General features: G+C 41.1%; 1 protein-coding gene and 1 long non-coding RNA gene across 3 annotated transcripts; both read left to right on the top strand.

The window, feature by feature from the left end:
* Nucleotides 1–1,182: 1,182 nt before the first annotated feature.
* On the top strand, nt 1,183–13,568 carry LOC311441935. 2 transcript variants are annotated; one of them, XR_014696335.1, is made up of 4 exons: nt 1,183–1,328; nt 4,558–4,597; nt 4,943–5,145; nt 6,038–7,697. It is a non-coding gene; the product is annotated as an uncharacterized lncRNA (long non-coding RNA). The 2 variants fall into 2 exon arrangements; XR_014696334.1 differs by lacking the exon at nt 6,038–7,697 and adding an exon at nt 10,417–13,568 and having other exon boundaries at nt 1,199–1,328.
* A 256-nt stretch (nt 13,569–13,824) lies between these two features.
* KBTBD8 (kelch repeat and BTB domain containing 8) lies at nt 13,825–24,203 on the top strand. The gene is made up of 4 exons (XM_084530598.1): nt 13,825–13,949; nt 15,864–16,074; nt 16,712–17,826; nt 20,513–24,203. The coding sequence occupies exons 1-4, from the start codon at nt 13,934–13,936 to the stop codon at nt 20,974–20,976; spliced, it is 1,806 nt and encodes a 601-aa protein (XP_084386724.1). The 5' UTR covers nt 13,825–13,933; the 3' UTR covers nt 20,977–24,203.
* Nucleotides 24,204–24,705: the final 502 nt, after the last annotated feature.

The following is a 24,705-nucleotide window of genomic DNA, read 5'->3' as shown; positions in this document are numbered from 1 at the left end:
ACCTTTTTTTCTCTTATATACTAATAACTGCATTTTAACCTCTCTGCTACTCGAGCTGCCCTGGCTTGCAATCAGAAATAAACCATTTCAGCTTAATTTACACAGGGCAGTGACATGGCAAATAGCAGGACAGGAGGTCTGGGTTCAGCTCTTTCTCTCTACCTGTGCCTAGCAGCATAGGCAAGCTCAAAATCTAAGGAAAACCTTGAGTCAGGAAAATTTCAGAAACTCCAATAGCTGTGGATCATGGACTTAGTTTCTTTATCACCCTCTGCTGCCCCTGTGCAAACCACTGCCCTGGCATTTGGAGAAGCCAGAATGGATGCCTTTAGAAGTGTTACGGTAAAGCCGGGAGCACGAAGCTCCTTCAGAAAGGACTGGCAGCATCTCCTACGTACTAACATCTTGAAAACCTGATGAAGCTCCTTGGATACCCCTGACACAGAAACAATTTCCCATCTAGAGCAGAGACCCCATCGTGCAGACACTCAGAGTGGGCTAGGCCCTGCTCTCAAGTTACCAGCACCTATGACCAGCTGCATAACCTGAAAACAACTGGCAGCACGTGAACAAAATTGTGGGTGTTCACATCTCCAAACGGAGCATGTGCTAGCTTTGGATAGCAATAGCACTCAGGCTTTGCAGCTTGGGATGCTAAGAAGGTGCTGCAGCATATTGCCTTGTAATAACATGAAGCGAAAGCTCAGCAGAAAGGCTGTGAACCAGATAAGATTGATTAAACAATTTCTAACCAACAGGGTTGCACATAAAAATTTTATTAAAACCTCAAGTGCTAAATTTATTTCCTGGGTCTGTCACCGCTATTTTTTTTTATTCAGTAGTGATAATTACTACATTAGAAATTAAATGAACCTCATATACTACATCTTTCAGACCTCCTAGGAGAGTTGTGAAAGTGATTTAGGGAAGTGAATTTGCTATTGTGCCTAATCAAGTTACAGTAATTGTCACCTATAATTTTAACTTGACTGCTATGTGTTTAATTGGGAACTTTACCTTTGGATTTTTGTAACTGAGCTTCTCTGTGTTTTTCTACTTTCCAGCCCCTCCCAAAATTCATTGACAGAAAACAAATCATTGCATACAGCTGCGCAGTTAATGGTATTGCCATTTGCTACCACACTGGCTCCTTCATTAACCTGATGAGTTGCAGCATCAGGTGATTTTCCTTGTGAGACTATCAATGAGTTGTCTCCCCTGATATTATATTCACAGCTGTGTAGATTTATTAAAGCTATTGGGGGGGCTCCCTGCCCCCAGAAATTCCTGATGCTAGGGTTGTGGCACTTAGTGAATCACAAGTTAAGGTAAGTCGTAGAAGTGCTCTTTGCGTGTTGGGGTAAAGGCTAGTCCCTTGCAGAGCTACTAATGTGTACCAAAATCTCTGTGACTGTTTCTAGGGGTGCTGACAGCAGCATGGGACTAGGCTTGTATGTCTCTGTGTGGCCCTGGTTCTGCAGGTGCTTGGCTGGAGATACATTCAGGGACTCACTGCCCTCCTCTCTAAATTGTGCTTCTAAGATGCTGAGTCAGGTGCAGCCACCTTTATTTAAAAAAAAAAGTTTACTAATGAATTTCTGATCCTGATTCCCCAAATAAGTCTGTGTATGTTTCCATAACGAATTTTGTGGAGCACCAAACAGCCCAGCAGGCCAGAGGCTTTACAAAATGTCTGCAGAGGACCTGTAGGCAAGTGGCAAAATTATAGGGGAACCAAAGGTACCCCAATGCCTCTCAGCAAGCCCCCACGTTAGAAGATGGCTCAGTGGTAGACGTGTGGAGGCTACTGAGGCCTCCCAACCACACAGAGCAACTTTAACCCACAGGTTCCCTTCTGGGGTCTCAGTTCTGGGCAGTTGCTCTGGAACAGGCTCTCTGGGTGGCCACAGGCCTGCATGTTCCCCATTCCCTTTTCTTGCTAAAGAGATGTGTCACATACACACTATATTTTTCTTTCAAGCTTTCTCAGGGCCCTGGTGACCTTGGGTACCCATAACAAACACACTGCAAACTGTGTTGAGGTGGTGTTGATGAGGTGCTACATCCTGGCCTACTCTGCCTGCACTGGAGTTCCCCTACCTGTTGCATATTTACATCCCTGGGTTTAGCAGGGCCAAAGTTTGGCCTGTCCCGCTGATACTCTATTATTTAAACACTTCTATAGCATGGCCAGACATTGGGTGCGTTTATTCCAACTTGGCTGTCTGCAGCAGTAACCCAGAAAGCAACTGGGGCGGACTTCGGCCTACAAGGAGTCAAAGTTTCTTCTGGATTTAGGGAAGGTGGCGATGGTTATGACTGTGGAAACTTTAAATGGAAACGTTAAATGGGTTCTTCTGATCTTTTAATCTTCAATACTCCTGGGTGTTTAGTCGCTATTAGACTGAAGAACGGGGCCGTTTCTGACCATATCTATACAAAATAAAGTAATACTTGTCCTACTGGAGTAGCATAGTGCATATAAAACCTGTTTAATTTAGATTGGGATTGAGCCCTTCATTTTTGGAGAGTTAAGTTACATCTCCTTACAGATCAGGAAGGATACATTATGTTAATGCAATTAAAGGAGATTATTTGAATTTATTTTATCACTGTAGTGCTCACAGAATTGATTTTGCTTGTGTGGCTTTGAGCTCACGTTCTGAAGCAATGTATGTAGAATAGCAGTAACCCAGTTTCTGAATAATTCATGGTGTTTGTTAGCCACTTTTTAAGTCTTTCTCCTTAACAGCAAAGATTAGCATTTTTGTTGCCTTTATTTTTATCAAAGACTTGGTGTTGGGGGAAGGGAGAGTGTCTTTTTTTTTTTTTTTAAGTTCAGTTTAAACAGTTCCCCAGACTTTCAGTATACAACTTCACTACTTAAATTGGGATATTTTGGCCTAAGAAGCATTTAGGCTAGTTCTTAGGCCGGCTTTATTATACTGCTTCCTAGTAAATCATGAATAAATTGAAAGGCTATAGAGCTTTTTTCTAAATTCTCAAGGGTCTTTTTACTACCAAATTTGTTTTCATCCCATGTTATTTACTGACTATGTCTAATCAACTCTTCTGGTTCCAGTCTGCAAGTGTGGGAAGGTTTGGCAGGTAATGTGCAGCAGCACAGGGAGTTTGAAAGATCCTGGCCTTGAAATGAATATTGTGGGTTAGAAATTGGACTGCATTCATTACCTGCCGGAGTTCTCCTGAGCTTTGCCTTCAGGATAGGATGTTTCACTGGTGTAAAACAGCAAAACTCTGTTATGGCTCTGAAATGATGCTGAAGTGCACAGCTGCAGATCAGAAATACTTAGCCTCAAAGTCAACAGACTAGTGGTAGAAGCTGAAGGTCTGGCTCAGAGCAGAGTGAGATGGGAGTGTTAACCTTGGAAAATGCAGGGCTGGGGCTTTTTTTTATGCTATCATCCCTGGGCAATGCAAAGCAGCAACATTTCCCCCCCCCCCCCCCCCCAAAAAAAAAAAAAAAAAAAAAAAAAAAAAAAAAAACAGAAGAGTTGCATTAGAGATACGAAACAATACATAAAAGTTGTTCAAGTTATCAAACTAGTGCTGGTGTGGTGAGTAGAGACTAAGCATATTAGCCAGGCAAAGTTTCTAAAGGGAAACAATCTTCTATTAGAGCGACTAATTTATTGGACAACCATCCCTGTAGCAGTGTTGTGAAGACGGGCAAGCTACAGGTTGGAACTCACTGGTGTATGTGTGTGTGAGCTTCATTAAAAGTAAGAAAAGAGAAGCATATAACATCAGATATAATTCATGGTATTTCTCTGAATGCAGTCTACAAGAAGCTTCCTGTTTTCTACTAGAATTCTAACACAACCCAGAACTTCACCTTGAAGTTCACATGTCGTTATGGCCAACTACCTGCCAGCTCACCCTGCTGTGAAGTGGGCTGGTAGAAAAGTGTAGGTAAGACTGAATGTGAACAACAGCAGCTATTGAGCACTGAAAATGCTGTAGGCAAAACTGGTGAGAGCCTCCAAAGGGTATATGTAGGCACAGTCACGATCCCTAAAAGCACGGTGTGACATTAATACAGGAACTGCTGAGTAGATCCATCTAGTGTCACCAAAAAGTAAGCCCAGTGAAGGAAAAGATCCTTCTGGCTCTCTTCTGAGACACGGTAATGTATAGATATGTTCAGCAGTGTTACCTCCATGTCACCTAGCTGCTGGGATGACAGCAGGAGGCAGCCCACTGACACCAGTCTGGGATCCTGCCTGGGAGCTCCTGTCCAGGAGGATGCAGAATTGGTGACAAGGCTCTTCGACTGCCCAGGGATCCATACCAGTTCCTTGTGTCTGAGCAAACTAAAATCACTGGCATGCAGCAACAGCCAAGTCCTGTTGGCAAGAGTTTCACTGAAGGGGAGGATGTTTGGGTTGTTGTGCTGACAGATTTAACAGAAATGTTGATGTATGCACGGAGCTCTATGGACTTATTTGGTGAAGGAGAGGCTGGAGTGAGATCACTGCTGTAAGAAACAAATTCTGTCTCTGCAAGGCATTCCTACTCTGTTATTTTATCTTTCAGACTGAAAGAAAAGGCTCTGAATCCTCCTCTGACATACCAGGTGAGGTCTGGCAGGGGACAGGGGTGTGACAAAGTTGATATATGGCCACAGCTGTTTGCATGTGGAGCACTGCAGCGTAGCCTTCACAGCTTCCCTTTGCCCTCAGAGTTGGCTTATCTCATTTTTGTCATTGCTACTTCTTTCCCCACTCTGTATTCCTTAACATTTAAGAAATAAAACACAGGTTCATTTGGGGGAACACAAACAGCTTTTGAAAGACTTAAATTCCAAACTTTGTAATGTGAGCTTTTCCAATCAAGCTAATTTTCCAAAATGATGGCATTGTGTTTTTGTGTGTGTGTTTTTTTTTTTTTTTTCTTTTTCATTCTCTTACTGATATTCAAGCCTCTTCTCCTGGAACTGCAGCTCATTCTGTGGGACACACTTGCCAAGAGCCAGTCCACAACTTGCATATTGACGTGCCGTTGAAATGACAGCTCCAGCTTTCACACGCTGGTGCACTGTAGTCGCTGGGGAGTTTCCCTGTTCCTGTTCCACTATTAGGTTTCAAACCTCCCTGCTGAGTAGCTGTCCTCAAGTCACATCAGGTAAGCTTAGCTATGCATTGAATTCAGAGAGTGGAACTAATCCCACACTTCAGCTGCAGATAGAGGAGAACAATGAGACAGGGAGCTGAGCCTGACCTCTGTCTGGAAGGTAAGGCTTTTTTATATTAAAGGAAACAGATGCACTATGCTTACAAGCATGTTGTATCTATTTCCAGGTCTATCTGTTTAGCCAAATGCCTGTATACTAGAGGCAAATTATAAGCATGTACAATAGATTGTGTAGTAAATATATTTACATTATGTCTATGTATGTGCGCATGTCTTAGTTCATTACTGTTGACTGGAAGGAAGCCTGTAATGCCAGGATCATTAGTCTGCATATCAACACTGTAGAAACTACAGAAGACAATATTACCATTAGCAGACAGAGGAAAACCTCAGCAAATGCATGATTTTGCTTTCCCAAGTGTTGGTATTTTTGTCAGTGAAAGAATTAAGCTGTGCCCCAGAGTTTGCTCTCCACCGCTCAGCGAAGTGACTGTCTTTTAGTGAATTTTCTCCCAGCACTACCTTTGCCTCAAAGGGATGTTTCTTATTGACTATGGTAGAATTGGATTTAAAACTTTTCATGATAAAAAGATGAATCTTTATTTGGATCTGAACTTATACAATCCTTATTTATAAAGATCTGAATCTTTTATCTGCAGTGAACAGATATGCTAGCTGCTAAAAAATTGTACTTAATTGTCTTATCAGATCCCTGAAGAACACTTGCTATTTTCTTTGGCAAATAGAGGAAAACTAATTTCCCATAGCTTAAAGTATAAAGAGAATGGTGAATAAGAGATTGTCCTGAGATCTTGCCTGAGCAGCACATGCTAGAAATGAGAATGGTCTCTGGAAGTGGCATTAAAATTACTTTTCTTTTTAGTGATTATACTGCTAATATCAGTAAAAGAACAGAGCTCTGAGTGTTCTCCCTGCCTCTGACAAGCAAGCACCATGGATCTGAAAGAAATAATGAGCACCATAACTGATGCTCCTTGCCCTTCAATTCCACGCTGCTTGCATGGCTGACAAGCTTTGCCTTCTGGTGTGCATGGGGGCAGTAGGAGCGGTGCTCCAGCAGCAGGTGGAGGAATGCTATTAAAGCCAGACCTTGGGAGGGACTGGTGAGGCTGCTGAGGGCCTGAAGACTCTGCAAGGAGCTGATGGGCATGCAGAGCCCTGGCTGACCCCGCCACACCTGCCCCTGTTGGTAGGCTTGCTTTCAGGCTGGTCAGCAGGCTTGGTTTTGAAGGCACATTATTACTCTACAAGATGATACCTTTGCACCTTTTTGAGTTGAGGGATCCTTTGGGCTAAGTAGTTTGACCTTTGAGATAGGGCCTCAAAAGAAGAGCTTCCCAGTCCCTTGCACACCAGGTCAACATCTTGGCTTGTGGGCTGTGCAGTCTCTTGGAAGACCTTACCAGTTCCTTTCTTTACTGAACTGATGGATTTTTGCAAGTGTCTTTCACAACGTGCTCTAAGTTAAATTGGTCACACTATCTCCAAGTAGCAATTCTAAATTGCTGACCTCATTTTTTTCTTACATTCCTCAAAGGAGGACAGAGTGAGAAAACTCTCATGGCTGCAACGTGAAAATGATGGGCTGAAGCCTGGATGATTGCTGCAAATGGAACAGGGGGCTGGCAATTCATATGTTGCAGCCCAGCATGGCCCCATCTGAGTCTGGTTAATAAGAATCTTGGCTTTCAACTCCAATGTGGCCTTGGGTAACTTCTTAGATTAATATTAAAGCAAAAAAAAAAAAAGATTAAATGTGAGTAGATGTTATGGCAGGATAATTCAGGTATCTGTATACGGACGTCAACTTCTATGTCAATGTATCTATTTATCAAAGAAGTCTAAGAAAGTTCCATACTCAAGATGTGGTGACAGTGTCATTCTTAAATAGTCACCTTTGAAATTCTGGAAGCCCACCCCCAGTAGCACAAAAGTGAATGCCCTGCTAGCTGCAAGTACCATGTAAACCATTTTATCTTAACTATTTTTGCTAGGAAAGCTCTTCTTTATTCTGCTAGGTAAAAGAGTAGGCATGTTGTCACAGCACAGCTAAATCCCACAGCTTATTACCATGAAATATATGAGCTTAGAGGATATGAAAGTGTTCCATCCAAGAGGATATGAAAGTGGTCTGCCCGGAGAGAGTTCAAGGCCTTTTGTATAAAGAACCCAGTTCCAGGCTTTGAAGCTGTGGTGTGTGTCAGGATTTCAAAAAAGGCAGTTCAAAAAAAATAAAGGCATTTTAAACTGATAATTATTTCCCATATACCATCAAGACAGACTGTAGAGGTGAAATAAAGACCCTAAAAAACCTCTGTTTAGAAGGCCTCCTTTGCTCCTTCAGAGATGCAATGTCAGGGTGTGTGGGGACAGTCTAGATACAGCTGAAGTTTCCCTAGCCCAGGGTCCCATAACCACTGAAGCTTTTGGAGCCAGGTGAAAACTTTGGAAGATTTTAGCACCTCAGGTTCACACTATTGCACTACGACTGCAGGTAGATGGTCTTACCTACCAAAAATAAAGAAGAGCTACAGTGAGCAAAACCTACACGACAGTATTTTGGGAGGGGAGTGGTGAAACACTAGGGGAAACCCCATTGTTCACCTGACTATTCTAGATACCAGAATGATTCATCTTCCTTTCATATGTTCTAGCAGTATTTGTGAATAATTCTTAGGAACTGACCTGCTCTCTGATTTATTCTGTTGCACAGATTTAAGAGGCAATAACATTTTGTTATTAATACATAACTGTTAAATACACTTTGCAGTCAATACCAGAACAGGCATGCTCCCTGAACCTCATCCTAGTGTCCCTCTAGTCAATAAACTATTGACTGCAATGAGAAAAGGATCTAAATCCACAAATGGAAAAATTGCTAGTGCCAAGGAACAGGTAAACTGAAGCTTTCACAGTCATATATTTAAAATTGAATCCACACAGTATAAGTTATGCAGTTGAATTTGGATGGGCCAAGTAAGATGATAGTAGATAATGAGACATCTGTATTACAGCATTTAGAAAACCTAATACCAGACAAACTGATTTATGAAAACTGATACGATGAGCTTATTTCTCTATTAAAAAAAAAAAATCAAATACAGGGGGATTTATTTAAAAATAAATACTCTCCATTACCCTTTCAAGGATATTAGGGTTGTTCATTGTTGTTACCTTCCCCTATTGACTGGCTGAGTCTTTAACACCAAACAACCCCAGTAGTAGTGTGTGTGTGGTTTTTTTTTTTTTTTTTGGCAACAGGCCTTGAAGTTATGGGAGTAACTCCAGTATATTAAGCTACCAATATTCTTTAGGTTGAAAGTATGATGAGATGCATTCCTTCCAGTTGTGGCTCTGGGGGTTGTGTGTTTTTTTTTTTTTTTTTTTTTTTTCCATATTCAAGTTCTTTTAAAAACAAAAATTACTGGAGAGAGGGAAAAGAACTGGAAGGCGGAAAAAATAGGAAGCTTTGAGTGATGATTGCTGAAGAGCCCAGGGATATAGGATGGCTTTGAGTGATGCCATTTTACTGTACTTTCCCTTAAAACAAACAAGTGTGGTTGCAGCTCTGCCACCTCCCCCAGGTAGGAAGGAAAACTAATTTGTTCAACCTTGTGTGCTTGTTCCAGGCAGAAGAGGCAGTTTAATTTTTGCTCTCTGCTTTCCCTAGCCACTTGCAGTCTTAGGGGAGTGCCTGCATCTTTCCTACCGCTGAATTGTTTATATTTATATTGTCACACTAAAGAGCCATCTCTTAACTGTTGGAGCTGGCCAGGCCCTCAGTGACAATTTTTTTTTTTTGGATACCTGTATGGGTTTTTCCATACGAGCTAGAGGGTTTTTGTAACAGGCACACATACAGGAGCGAAATTTGATGGAGGAGAGAAAGGGCCCCAAGAAGGCATCCCATCTCTGCCACTTCTTCCACCACTGCGGGGCCCTGCTCACCCTGACATGGCCAGAAGGGTTTGGTGATGAGACAAAACCTCTTGCTGAAATGTGGTCCCAGAGATGAGCCCAGAGAAGTGCCTGTTCCTGCTCTAGAAGGGGCACGTTGCCCTTACGCACCATTTGGTTTGTGCAGTGGCCACAAAGCCCTGCGGATGAGGGTCGTGTTCGCTGGCAAAAGGGGTTATCAGACAGCCCACTTGGCCCTACTTTTTTTTTTCTGTCCCCCATGCAGAGCAGATCTAGTGGGGTATGGATTTCTCACCTCTGCACAGGCACCCAAACCTTGCAAAACTTTGTGATGGCAGTGGATGTGTGGCTATTTTGTTCTGAAATGACTGCCCCTGCTTAAATCACTGTCGTATCACCTAATCACCACCAGTCACACACATTTTCTGGGAGCTGCTGAAAACAGTAGGGCCTGTTACTCTGAGATTAAGGAGGGATTAGCTGTGCGATTTCACTCATCCTGAAGAGAAAGGTTAAACGCTTTGGGAGGAGGAAGCGTATGTGTGTGCGCATGGATCTTCCAAAACAACAGATGGTTTCAATAAAGTTGCTCCTGCTGCTAGGAAGTGGCACTTCTTGACATTAGCAGAGCCATATCTCATCAGGGTTCTTGTTTCTACCAGCCTGTCTCAGCGAGGCCAAATCCACTGTACAGTATGGGGTAATCAGAAAAGACACTCCAGTATCTGCCCCATTAATTGCCCCCTGCCAGTCTTCGCTCTGTTCTGATGTAAAGCCCACTGTGCTCAGTGTGGTATGATCAATTGGCTTTGAAGGGCAACTTCCTCTAATGATCTGCAATTCCCCCTATTTAAACTGCAGCAAGAAGTGTCTTTTTAAAGATTCTGCAAGAAATGTGTTATTTCTTGGAACCGCTAAATAAAAAACTCTCTGCTTCAATCAATGTATCGATGTATTAAATTATTGTGCAACTAAATTAATGTGCCCCTCGGTGAAAGAACCGCAGAAAATGAGCGGTGTTTTATGCATTAAAGACAAATTGGTAAAAGATTGTTTTCCAAGGTTAGATTGTTCCTCAGTGAATATCAAGATTTTTCCAATTAAAATATGAGTTTTTTTTCAGTGTGGTGGTATCGGCTGCATTACTTCTCACAGATTGACGGTACAAATTAACACGTACAAATAGCTGAGCAATTGTCAACATTAGTAATTGACATATTTTGAGGACGACACGTGATATTATTCATTTTTACTAGGATTGTATTTAAATTCTATAGTTGAACAATTTTGCTGACAGCTGGCTTTTTTTTTTTTTAATTGAAGACATTTATGAAAAAAGTGACTGTTCAAAATGATGCTGTGAAAACTAAAAAGTCCTGTCAGCTTTTGCAAATTCTGGTTTTCTTTGTTTGGACTGTGTTTTGTGTGTCGGGGAGGTTGGCCCTTCCTCGTGATGTCCTCCACCTTTCAGTGAAAAGCACCCTATGGGGAAGGCCAAGAAAAAAGCTGAGGATGCAGTGACATCTTTCTAAAGTTTTCAACTAACCGTGACATAAAATAAATGTAGGAATGAAAATCAATTCATATGGATTAGAAGTTGTGTTCTTTTAAGCTGCTTGAATCCACATTTTTCTTTAAATTTTGGTCCAGCTACTTCTGTTGTCTTCATTTTGCCAGCAGGAGAAAAAATGAAAAATCTTTCCCAATATTGTAAAACAGTAACTGGATCCCCCAAAGTGCTCTCTGCATCACCTCTCGTGCAGCAGGAACACCGGGGATGGTTTGGGCAGGTCCCCATCAGATGACCCAACTGAACAATTTGCTGAAGATGTGCTGTTTTCTTGGTACTTGTATTGATGGTAGATGAACCAAAACTTTCTAATTAATTTGTTCTGTAGATGTAATGAAGAAGGGAGAAGTTTTCAATAACTTCCTTGTTCAGTCAAGCTTTTTTTTTTTTTTTTTTCTTTTTTTTTCTTGGTACCTTCTAAGTTCTCAAATATCTGAAAAAGTGTGTGTGTTTTGTTCATTTTCTCCTGAAACTTTTTTCTTCCCCTCTTTTCTTGCTTGGGCTCATGACAAAGACATTCTTTATTCTGAAGGCAAGAATCCCAGAACAAGCAGTGCCAGCTCTGGGTTCATAAAGAGGGCAATGTTTCTAATCACTTATAAAAACCAGACTTGGACTCTGTGTTCCTTCTTAGTCAATATGATTTAATTTTTTATTATTTTGTTTTTTAATTTAATCTTTGGAATATCAATTGGGAAGCAACATTTTCTCCACTACGAGCTTTCAGCTGTATGTTTTCAAGAGGTATCTGCAGGAATGATAAATGAGGTGTGAAACTGAAGTAGAAATAAAAGTCTAGCCCCTCAATGTCCAGGACACTTTGTATTCTTGAAAAATCTTAAATGCTATCATCAGTTTTAATTGATTGCTGGACAGAAGAACTGAAACCAATGAAACAAAAACACCCTGCAAAAAATATTACAATAGCGATAAAGGAATTTATATCAATGTGTCTTAAAGGGCTTTACAACTCCCCGTTGTCTCCTGGGGAGCCAAAATCTATTCAATCAAATGATTTGATCAATAGCGTGCAGTGAATTTGTGTCAGCACTAAGGCAAATCTCCAATTTTCAGACTTATAGTTCTACTTTCGAATCCCAGGCCTGCCTTGCTTCCCGGGCAAAACACAGAAGAAAGAAATAGCTGCAGCAGAAATAAAGGGAGCTGGAACTCAGCATCTTGTAACTTCTGAAAGAACTGGTTCTAACATTTGCGTGCAATGTAAACGCTGTTTATAAAATCTAGATTTCTGAGCAATTTGCATGGCAATCGGCTGCTTTTTGCACTTCAGAGAGACGGCAAATAAGATTCACACCTGGGTGAAAATGCTTGGCCCCTGCATTCCCATGGGTGTGCCACCTTGTGCTAAGTCTGAGTGTCAGGAAGTGGACGATGGTGTATTGTTACACTTGAGAAAGACTTCAGACTAAGAAAACGCTGATATCAATGCCTCTTAAAGAATATTTAAGCATGTTTATATGGCAATTTATTTCCTTCAGCAGAAACCTTACAAAGGTAAGCCATTTCAAGGAACACTTTTACGCCAAAGTACCCGTTCGATGCAGTACCTATATTAAAAAACATTCTCCCTTTCGCTTCTGCATTTTGAACGCTAATCCAGGCCAGCCTAAGTGTCCACACCAAAGGAAATGAACTGCATCAGGCAATATCATTTGCTAAAAGGTAAGAGTGGTGGTGTTCGCCCTTCCCTTCGTTTTATATTTCTCGGGACAATTTCAGAGGCCATGCCATTGCTGAATGGGGAAATTGGAAAACTGCAGAATCGATTCGCAGACGCGCGGCTCTATTTTCTTTTACACCTCCTTCATCAGAGCCTCTATCATTCCTGTGTTGTGCAGTGTTATTATCGACAGCACCTGGACACCACTGATAATTGCTAAACTAGGGAAAAGCTATTCCTTGCAAGTGAAAGCAAATCCAGGTACGAAGCAGTCAGATGACACTGAGCAGTACAACTCTTGTCTTTAAATTCATCTGCTTCAGAGCACTGGTAACATACCCATTGTATGTTGGTGCTGAGAGGTAAAGGGAAACGTATTTCAAACACTCTTATCTAAATTGTTTTTGGTGCGTTTGCTTTTTTTTTTTTTCTTCAGTAAACAAGCTTCGCAGCTGAACAGCAAAGTTGTATTGAATCTATTTTGATTTAAAACATAAAAAATACGCTCTCCTTCTGAATTCTTCCAGCACATGATAATTCTTTTGTTAACCGTATTTCATAAAGGAAAAAAACAAAAAACAAGTATTTCTTCCACAGCCAACTTCTGATAACGATTCAGTTATCAGAACTGAAACTGGTGGCTAGTCATGATAGAAAGCTGAAACCAGCTGGTGACTAGTGACCACTTTGCCACCGGGACAGAGAGAGGAACGTGCTTTGTGGCATTAAAGGTCGTTGCCAACAAAATGGTCGCTTGACGGCTGGAGCCATCCAGCTGCTCTTTCCACGGGATTAGCACAGCTGATCTGCCTGGGTTTAGCACACTGGGGGCACAAATACAGGGAAAATAGATAATAATAAAAAAGGCTGCTGTCACGATGAGCTTGCAGGCTGATTACGTTCCTGATTAAAGCCCTAAAAAGCTCTGGGCCTTGTGCTCGTGATACTGCCCTGCCCTGTGGCACCAGTAAGGCCGGGTTTCTCTTTTCCTTGCTGCTTTGCCAGCGGTGCCCATGGCGGCCAACGACCCCGGCCTGCTGGGGGCCAGCTTTCCTCTCCCTTGGGGACTCAGGGAGTTGTTCCAAGAACGGCAGGAAGGACAGAAGCAGCACAAAGCAGCGTTTGTGAGGGATTTATGTACACGGAGGGGCCATTTCTGCGGGTCTCCCGTCACAGAGCCCCGACGTCCTCCCTCAGCACGGCGCCTCAGGGCCCCAAAATGGCGGCCCCGCCCCGCGCTTCCCGCCTCCCCGTTGCTAGGCGACGAGCCGAGCCCACACCCCCCCTCCCCTCCCCATCCCGAAAACGACACTTACTGCGCAAGCGCGCCGGGGCGGAACTACATCTCCCAGCGCGCCACGCGCCCCGAGGAGCGGAGAGCCTCCCTTCGGGTCCCCACGGACTACATTTCCCAGCGTGCCGCGGGGGCGCCGGCCAATCGGCGCGGCCCAGGTTGGGGGGTGCGGCGGCGCGGGGTTGGCTTCCGCGGCGGGCAGGGCGGCGGGGAGGAAGCGGCGCGGAGGAAGCGGCGCAGGTGACATTTCCTCGCGGGCCGCCCCCCTCCCGCTGCCGGAGCTGGGGCCCCGAGGATGGCAGCGCTAGGAGGTGGGGGCTGCGTGGGGAGGGGGCTGGGGGGGGGCACGGGGCGGGATGAGGGGCGGGGGGGGCATGGGGGGGGGTAAGGGGGGAAATGGGGGGGAAATGGGGTGAGGGGGGGAAAATGGGGGTGTGGGGGGGGGGTGGGGGGGTTGAGGGAGGGCAGGGGGGGAGGTGGGGGAGGGTAGAAGGTTGGGGGGGAAGGGGGAGGTTCTGTAGACCCCCCCCCCCCCCCCCCCCGAGGGGATTTGGGTTTTGGGGTTTGGGTTTTGGGGGTGTCATGGAAGTAAATGGACGTGGGGAGTTGTGGGGGGGTGGGGAGGGCTGAGGTAAGGTCCTGAGGGGTGATAAAACATTGGGAAGGGAGGTGGGGAGAGGGAGCAGCTGGGTTCCCCAGGGGGGAGCCTGGTGAGTGGAAGGGCTGGGGTTTGGGGGCGAGCGTCGGGGCCTGGGGGGTGCTGTTGGTGCTGGAAGGTGGCTTGGCTGCATGTGCAGCAGGCAGGGCCGGAGGAGACGTATTTTGGACCTTTTCAATGCTAGGAAGTAAACAAAACTCTTCTGCAATGGTAGCTGCATCACACTTTCAGTGTATGTCAAGGCTCGGCTAGGTAGGAAAGCTTGGCATCCAAGTATCAAAGTATTTTATTTCCTTGGAACTTCCTCACTAGCAACTAACATGTGTTTCTGAAAAAAAAAGTATGAGTACAAATTCTCCTCTTCCCTCACAATCGGCGAGTTTTGAATGCTGGAGCTGAGTTACTTTGATCATTCCCCTGTTGTAAATTTTACCCTGCCTTGCTATTTTATTTGAAAGAAAGGTGTTTTTTCTTTTTTTTTTTTTTTTTTTTTGAAGGCTTTTCCTAACAGTTATTTGAAGAGACTCTGACAATATTTGGCCCCAAGCCTGCCATGAAAAATGTGCCCCACAGCAGATCCCTACTGACCTAATTGTGACTGTGCTGAAAGCTGCGTCTGAGTTCAGAGCAGGAGAAGCTCTAACTGCTCTATGCCACCGTGTGTTAGAGCTTAAATCTCCCGTTCCTAGTCGCTGTTGCTCGTTGCTTGTTTTTTGCGCTTTCTGTCGCCCGAAATTAAGGCATTCAGCGTTGCAGTCAGCAACATTACCTGACTTGCAGCTCTTACCACCTAATGTTTTTCTTTTGAGTTCTCCTTTGTTGCTGTTGCGTAAAAATCTTGTTGCTATTACGAAACAGATTTTTGTGCTTGAGATATTGCTCAATTTTCACTTTGGGATTTACTTCATTCAGCGTATCATATGTTCCATAGAAGCTTATGCTCCACTTTGTGTGTTTTCACAATTATATGCAAGTACCTTCACACCTGAGTAATTCTAAATGATAATTGCATTTTAGTCGTAAAGAAGGACATGTAGCCATACATTTATTTATGTGAATTTATCTAATAGCTTTGTTGCTCGACATATTTTCTGTTTCTTCATGAGTCTACTCCATTAGTCATCGTTTGTGGAAGTAGGGAGCCAGTTCCTTTTTCGGTGTAAAGTTAAACACATGCGTACAGACTTGTGAAATGGTGACTTAGCTTGTGGGCTTGGTTTGCCCTTCTACATTCTTTGTTCTTCCCATTCCACAACTCAGCAAGCATCGTGATACCTTTTCCCCAAGTGATACCTAATAAAACATTCACACACACTTTGTATTTTTCTTAAAACTAGTGGATAACATTTTACAGGTTAACCTACGTGGTAGACTGGGGAAGGGAGGGCGGGAGGGGAACAACCTTAGATGCCCTTATATCTTTATTTGCTCATGGGAATGTTAGATTCGCTGTTGATGGATGTCAGTGCTGAGGAGGTACGGAACATTAATTTGTGCTAACTCTCATTTGTTCAGGCGTGCTTTCTCTCTTTTTTTTTCTTTAATCGGTTTCAATTTTGTTTTGTAGAACCAAGTAAGTTTTCACAAACACTGAATGGAATTCCTTCTTCAAACACAGTCAGCGGTGGAATGGACCCCTTCCATGCCTGCAGTATTCTTCAACAGCTTAAAACCATGTATGATGAAGGACAACTGACAGATATCGTGGTGGAAGTGGATCACGGGAAAACATTCTCCTGTCATAGGAATGTTCTTGCTGCAATCAGTCCTTATTTCAGGTACAAGAGTCCATTATTCTCAGGGTGACCAAAAGTGGAATCATAAGTTATTTTCATTAACTGACAATAAAAAATAACACAACTATGCTAATATTCCATGTAACTGTTGATGATATAGCACATCGAGTAAACAAATGTTTTTATTCTCTTAATGTCAAGGAATTATCAGTGTCCATTTATCAAACGAGAGTTTTATTGGACAAAATTTCATACAATTTTAAAAACAAAGCCCTCAAGTATTAAAAGTATCTTTATATAATAACAGTATAGTTAAACTACTTGTTTCCCTTTAAAAATTGTATATTCCGTCATGCTGGAATATGCATATGAAATAACACTTTGAAAGTTGAATGCAAAGTCTTGGATATATCAAGAGCTTTGCCTGTAAAATGAATGAATTTTTAAATGGGATTAGTGAGATAATTAAGCAAGAAATTCCAGCTTGCTGTATTTGTTTCAGTAAGTCCAAAACAGATTTAAAATTTAGGCTCCCGAGCAGAGCAGTGTAACATCAGTGATAAATGCGTTTGTGCGGATATAAGGGCAGGCTCGTTGGGATTAGCTGTGCAATATGATTTCTTAGACCTGTAGCTAGATGGTAATTACAAATAAACTGCTAAATATTTTTCTTTTGTAGATCTATGTTCACTAGCGGCCTTACAGAGAGTACCCAGAAAGAAGTTCGTATAGTTGGTGTTGAAGCAGAGTCAATGCATTTAGTATTGAACTATGCATATACCTCCAGAGTAATGCTGACAGAGGCCAACGTTCAAGCTTTGTTCACTGCAGCTAGTATCTTCCAGATCCCTTCCATACAAGACCAGTGTGCTAAATACATGATCAGTCATTTGGACCCACAGAACTCCATTGGGGTGTTTATCTTTGCTGATCACTATGGTCATCAGGAACTCAAAGACAGATCACAAGACTACATTCGTAAAAAGTTTCTGAGTGTCACCAAAGAGCAAGAGTTTCTTCAGTTGAGAAAAGACCAACTCATAAGTATACTCGACAGTGATGATTTAAATGTAGACAAAGAAGAACATGTTTATGACAGCATTATAAGGTGGTTTGAGCATGAACAAAATAAGAGAGAAGTGCACCTTCCAGAAATATTTGCCAAATGCATCCGTATGCCTCTGTTGGAAGAGACATTTTTAGAGAAAATCCCTCCCATGTTTGCACAGGCTATGGCCAAAAGCTGTGTACAAAAGGGACAACATAGTGCCAATGGCTATACACAACGGCTTGGAATGACTGCTTCTGAAATGATCATATGCTTTGATGCTGCCCACAAACACTCAGGAAAGAAGCAAACAGTGCCTTGTTTAGATTCGGTCACAGGGAGAGTGTTTAAACTATGCAAGCCACCAAATGACTTGAGGGAGGTTGGAATTCTTGTATCTCCTGATAACGATATTTATATTGCGGGTGGTTACAGACCAAGCAGCAGCGAGGTCTCCATTGACCACAGAGCAGAGAGTGATTTCTGGATGTATGATCACTCTGGCAATAGGTGGATCCCGAAAGCTCCTTTGTTGCGAGCCAGAATAGGCTGCAAATTGGTTCATTGCTGTGGTAAACTGTATGCAATAGGTGGTCGTGTTTATGAAGGAGACGGGCGAAACTCTCTCAAGTCTGTGGAGTGTTATGACAGCCGGGAGAACTGTTGGACAGCTGTCTGTCCAATGCCGGTAGCAATGGAGTTTCATAGTGCTGTGGAATATAAGGATAACATCTATGTTTTACAGGGTAAGGTGCCTTGACTGACTGTGCGGTGTTTGATTGGAAGTGGGGGTGGTTTAAGCCAGCTGTCTCTTCTTAGAAGCGCCGTAGAAAACCCAAATCTTTCTGAAAATCTAAAGAGAGCCCTGGGACAACGGAGCGGGAGAAAAGCCAGGGAGGGCAGTGAGGGTGCTGCTTCAGTTCTCACGTCTTGGGAATGTGTCATCAAGTTGTTGTACTGAGTTCTTGCACAAATGGCAGTTTTGGTGGTGTTCTAAGTCAACAACTTAGCACTAAATCTTACAATGAAAATGCTGTATTCTTTATCTGACTGAAATGCACTAATGTTGAAGAACAGCTGTTGTCATGAAAAAGCAATTAGCATTTTACTTAGCTGAACCTGTGAAAACTCCTGGTGTCTTGTCTTTTTTTGGTGACTTGTAAAAATTGATTAGCCACGGTAGGTCTTCCTTCTCTACCTAGCTGACTTCAAAAAGCAGAGTTGGGCAACTAAGGAAGACGATTTCTCTTTTTCTAATTAGCTCACACTGTCTTTCCATCCTATCTTCCAATAAATAATCAGACTTACTGGTTTATTGCATCTTGATTCTTAAATTAATGACTTAGCACAGCTGTAGCACCAGCAGTGATAGTTCCATATTTAAGATTTATATCAGAATAACCTGTAAAGATTAAAGTAAGTATGTTGACAATGACTTATTACCAAGATGTACATGCACATGAAAGCGGTGTGATAAAAAAAATGCTTGTGGTTATTTTAGACTGGGAATTATATATTCTAGGACTCTAAAAAGGATTGTTATGGGAATGGATAAAATAAAAAAGGGAAGAACAAATGATATGATTTGTGGAGATTGTATACAACATGTTTCTGTGTGCCCAAGTTCCATAGGAGTCCTTGCTTAAGAGTGCCAAGACTGGCTGTGGTAAGAGTCCCAAGAAGCAGAAAGAAAGATTGGGACAGGGAGTATCTTAGTTTTGTTTTAGGCTCATTTCTGTGTAAACACTTGCAGAATTTGGGGTCTTGGATCTCTACCAACCCCCCTCCTATTGGGTCCATCTCCATGCAAAGCTGGACCACAGGAAAGAAACATGAGGAGGAATACTGTAAACTCCTTGTTATTTATCAGAAGTCAACCTGACTTCTTGTTGAGTCCCTGCCATTCAGGAAGGTCGGAGGGCTTCCACAAGACCTGCAGGTGTTCTTTCATATTACATCTGACTCTGGTTGTGGCTCTAAATTAAATTGCGTTAAAATAAGTTTTCTCAATCTTTCTTTCCTGTTGGATCAACTGTCTGCTTTAGATAGTTTAAAGAGGAGCACTGAGGAGTCTTGAAGAATGAACAAATATTCTGTTAAAGTGTTTTTTAGAACTGCTAAAAAGTGGATAACATTTATAGAGGTATTACAACTTATAGAATAAGAATGCATTTTGTTTTTCACAGCTCATAGCTGCGCTATTCAGTGTTTCAGTGGTTTTAATGACAGCCCAATGAAGTAGCTTATTTAAGTAAACATTGAGTTAAACAGCGAATTAAATAATTTGCCACAGAAAATAATCAAATTCTCCATTTGAGTGTGGAAGATAAAAACCTTGATTGGGTTGCACTCGAGTAGTGTATAAAAAAGTTAATTTTCAGTAATTCTCACAGAGAAAGCTCACAAGAATTGATGGGAGTTGTAAAATACAAACGAGTGCAAGCATCAGTCATAGGAGATTATACTGGGAACCAAAATGAATAATCAAAAAATGCATTAAGACTTAATTTCTTAAGTTATATTCCACCCTTTAACTCTCTTATAATTTCTGTATTTTTTGTCAAAATTGAGGTGCTTGCTTATACTGCAGCATAGTTTAAATTCTTAAAAATATCAATGTGAAATTTATATATAAGTTGAATTAGGGTAATATTTGGCAAATGTTAACTCTTTCTTCCCCCTGGGATTCATAAAAGACAAGGTGGGCTCTATCAATGTTCTTTTTATCCAGTTTGCATCTGAACTTTGATGTCTACAGTCTGCATGCACTACTCTGTGCGCCCAGCTGAAGAGGTGCCTTATCTGATCACGAAAGTAGTGATGAATCAGTAGCTTCAAGCGAGTCTTCACCTGGCATCCTTGTAAACAAATCAACCTTTTAATTTCAAATCAACCTTTTGTTTAAAATCCCTTTAAACAAATCAACCTCAAGTGTGTAACCAGGGATGTGATACAAATGGCTTCAGAGTCTGAGTAGTAGAAGATATACTATTTGCTCAGATTTGACAACTTTCAAGCACAGAATTCCAAGATTTTCTACAGTCTGTAGATGCTGCTTATTTTGTGAAGATACTAAAGAACAAAACAAATACATCGGATGTTTGAAGACTGGAATCTTGAAAGGTTTTGAGTCAAACTTTTAAGCGTGGTGTAGAGGTAGTAAAGGAGAGCTGGGAAACATGTAAAACAGTATTCGTGGTGTGCTTCAAACTCCTCTCAGCTGGGTTAGAAACTCTAAGTAGCTTTTACTTATTTTTTGCACTTTGAAGAAAGCAGATGGTGATAGATTTTTGTCATGAGATCAGGGCTTTTAGAAATTGGTAGGCTGTTTCTGTGTGTGGAAGACCATAACTGAAAGCTTAGTAGCGGTGGAATTGCTGTTACGGAAATGAAGCATCAGTTTTATGTTTTATTTTTCCTCTCTCTTTGCAGGAGAATTTTTTCTCTGCTATGATCCTCAGAAGGATTACTGGGGGTTTTTGACCCCAATGACTGTGCCTAGAATCCAAGGCTTGGCAACTGTGTACAATGACTCCATCTACTACATAGCTGGAACCTGTGGAAACCATCAACGTATGTTTACCGTAGAGGCCTATGACATTGAACAGAATAAGTGGACTCGAAAAAAAGACTTCCCGTGTGATCAATCCATTAATCCATACATAAAACTCGTACTCCTCAAAAACAAACTCCACCTGTTTGTCAGAGCTACTCAAGTCACTGTTGAAGAACACGTTTTCAGAACCAGCAGGAAGAATTCGCTCTATCAGTACGATGAGGTTACCGACCAATGGCAAAAAGTATACGAGACTCCAGATAGGCTCTGGGATTTAGGCCGGCATTTTGAATGTGTTGTTGCTAAATTGTATCCGCAGTGTCTTCAGAAAGTTATTTAATTTTTTTTTTTTTTCAGTAACAGGCCTTAGTGCTTTCAGTGGTAATCTGATGCTAGAGAAAACATGTCTTAAAAGAAAACAAAGAAATTCAGTATTTATTGTAAGCTGAAACAGATAGGTTGTTTTTTTTTTTTTTGTATGTGGGGATGGGTGCTCTTTAAAGGTTGCAGTCTGGGGAGGGAATTACTGGTTCAGTTTCATATTTACTGATTATTTTCCTGGGAAATGAGAAGGAGGTTACAAAGTGCAATTATCAGCATTTTTTTTCTGGTAAACACTTAATCATGTCATACTTGAGGGGTGTTTTTGTGGTAAGAGCAAATTAAGTGGAAGAGCCAGGATAACTATGCACTACAGTGGAAGAAAATCTAGCATTAGTAGCTAAGGATGTCCAAGCTGTTTTGAAGTGACTTTTCTTTTTTCTCTTTTTTTAAATACGGGTAAAATTTGAGGCAATATCACTAAGTTGTGTTTTTTTTTTTTTTTTTAATTTTAGATTGAAATTACATAGAGGAATGGTAGATTCTGATTCATAATGATCTTTTTTTTTTTTTGTACTGCTTTTGAAGTCTTCTAAGATGTTTGTAATGTTTGTGCACTACAGTTTGGGAGAAAAACTCAAGCCAGAGTTGGAACATGGAATACCTTTGCCCTGGAAGGAGGCCTGTTCAGTTTGCTGTACCACTTCCGTCTGTGGATTTTTGTCAAAATTGAGCTTAAAGATATTGAAAACAAATCCCAACACCTCTTTTTCTGCCACTTAGGTGTAGTGCTGCAAGAAAAACAAAAACAAAATCATTTTTAACACTGCTTAAAATCTATTTTCATCCCATAAAGGGCTTTAACCCAAAAGTTGATGGTGCTAGTACATTTTTAATACTTGTTTGTCTGAAATGGGCTAACCTTATGCTACTTGTTTAAGACAGCCTGTTATTTTTCATGGAGTGTGTGTCTGTTTTCAGGCCCTGTTCTGTCATCATATTGTCTTTTTTAACATAACATTTTTACTGTAGTGGTATTCTTGCACAGAATGGTGACAGGATAAGGCCTTAATAATATTGAAGTTTTTTTGTGGAGTGTTCCTTTTGTCTCCACTAAAGTGCAGTGCTATGTGCAGTGTTAGCATGTGCTCCAGTAACTTTAAAGTGTGTGGCTTAACTTTACACATCATCTTTTTCTTCCTGTGATCAAGCCCTCAGATACCTTCTAATTCATTCTGATCTATAATGTGAAAACTTGCACTACTGAGCTGTCTTCGTTACCCAGTGTATTAAAGAGAAATTGACAGTAAGTGTCCATGGCTTAATCTTAGATGCTAATTTAGAATAGGGATTCAATATATTGCAACACTTTTCTCTATGTATTAAACATTTACCTTACTTTTGCAGAAGTAAATAATTACAGAGTTCGGCCTCTACTTCAGTAGTTGAAAATTGGATGTAAAAGGGAAAAGAGAAATCCTAAAACTTATTGGCTATAGTTTGCCAGGTTTGATTTGCTACAGGTCTAATTTTTCCAGAGCTAGAGGTGTGCGTTATCTTACTCTTTCCTATTTTCTCAAATTGACCGCGGTAAACCAGTTAACTTGAAATGGCAGTGGCCACTGCTGGCTGTAAGTTCTTACCATTATCTGGCTTAGCAGCTGATATTTGAGTAAGCCAAATATTTAGCTCATTAATGTTTATCCCCCTGGCATGGCTGAGGATTTGGACAATGTTCATTTGCCATGTGGTTTGTCTGTTCCCAAATGGAACCTTTGATTTACAGAAATACTTGCCTGGTTCTGTTTCTTAATTCTTGCACAAAATGTTAGAAAGGCAAAAACAAAACAACAACAAAACTGTGAAATGAAAAGGAAAAAAAAAAAGCCTCTTTGCATTACATACCTCATCTTCCAGAGATTTACCAAACTGCTTCTTTCAAATGCGAGCGCCTGATTTATTTTTTTTCTGAAGTAAAGTTGAAGTCGACAATACTTGCTAAGGCTGCATTGTACACCAGTGTTGAGGTGTGTTTCTTTGTTTAGTTTTCTTCTGGATACTGTTTTATATATATTCATAGCCAAGAATAAGAGCTTTTTTTTTTTTTTTTTTTAAGTTCAACTAATTTCATTTTTCAAGTTATCCTTAGTCCTTGGCTAGCTCTTTGCGCTGTTGTAGGCCTCTAGCTGCAAGCTTTCTGAAGCACCCTCCCTAACAGTGTTGCATTTGTGTGTAAAACCATTCTTTTGCAAAGTGTTATGTAACTTTTTCTTTCTTTTTTTTTTTGTTGTTTAAGCTTGGTTGAATATTTACAAGACTTCTTGCTGCTTTTTGACAATCTTCTATATTTATTTAGTAGAACAAATTTCAATATATTACTTGAAACTATGAAATAGAATTGAGTTAGCAATTGACTGGTCATGTGATGTGTAGAAGTACAATATGCTGTGGTTAATTCTGCAGTAGGTTTGTTAATTTTGTTTATCTGCACTAAAGTACGAAGATCTCCATTCTGTTTAACCATTCAAACTGAGGGTGTGATCCAAGTCTGTAATGTGTTTTGTTTTCGTTTTTTTTAAAAAAAGCTAAATCCTGGAACTTGCTGTGGGAGTAGAATATACTGAATCTTTTGCATGAGGAGTTTGTTGAGACAGTAACGTAGCTGTGAGATTTTGCCAATTCTTAAAATGCTTCTACATTTTGCTGAAAGTCAGATTCCTGGTAAAGTTTTCGCTTTAGAGTCAAGCTTAAGTAAACTTGCACAGCACAGAAAAAGAAATAATTGCACCAAAGGTACTGATAATATTTAAACAGTAACCTGTACGTTTTCCCCCCTTAGTATTTTTCTGCGTTCATTTACTGCCCTTTTATTAAATTAATTTCTAGCATTGTAAGGATTTACATAAGCGTGAATCTCTTTCAGAATTATTAATTACTTTAGAAGGAAGCATTTTGTAATTTCCACTTGATTCTATCAGTAAAACTTAGGCTAACTAAAAGCAATTTTGGTGCACCAAACATGCAGTGTTTGTATGTTCTACAAGAAACTGAAGAGCTCCCTGTTCGTAAGGCTGTTTAGAAATGGCATCCAACATTCAGTGCTCAGGTATGTTAGTAAGAAGTACTGTAGTCCTATGAGGGCAAATGTGTGGATTTTTAAACATTTTGCCATAATTGCACAATTTTGCATTTTTACTTAATGTCATGTTATGTTTCTTAAAATAAACCTATTGTTGAAATACAAAACCGGTTGCACTCAATTGTGATAAATCCATTGCATAATTTTTTGGTAAGTTTCTGAAAATTAACCCTGTGATAGCACTTTGTTATTTTTTAGGATGCTTTTACCATTCGAGTATTAGGTAACTACAACTATGAACTCCAACCTGGGGACAATTTGGACTCTCAGTTACTATTTTGTTAGCAAACTCCAGACACAGCATGAAAGTACAACCAAATCCAACCAAATCTAGTCATAGAATCATTAAGGTCGGAAGAGACATCACCTTTTATGTGATAAAAGCATCCTAAACTCAGTTGTCCTGTTTGCTGTCCCCTTGGGTTGGAGCACCTTTGTTCTGTCCAAAGCTTGAAGGATTGTAAAGAAATATTCCCTAGTGCTGTGTTAGGGCTTAATAACACCCTAGTAAGTAATCAACTCTTGGGACTTAAAGAAGTTAAGAAAGAGCTGAAGCTGGCAAGAGGGGACAAAAAAGACCTCCATCTGTAATCCCCAAGGGAAAAAGTT

This window comes from Aythya ferina (genome assembly GCF_964211825.1).
Source record: "Aythya ferina genome assembly, chromosome: 10".
NCBI lineage: Eukaryota > Metazoa > Chordata > Aves > Anseriformes > Anatidae > Aythya > Aythya ferina.
Note: the sequence above shows the minus strand (reverse complement) of the source record. Positions and strands in the feature narration are given on the sequence as shown.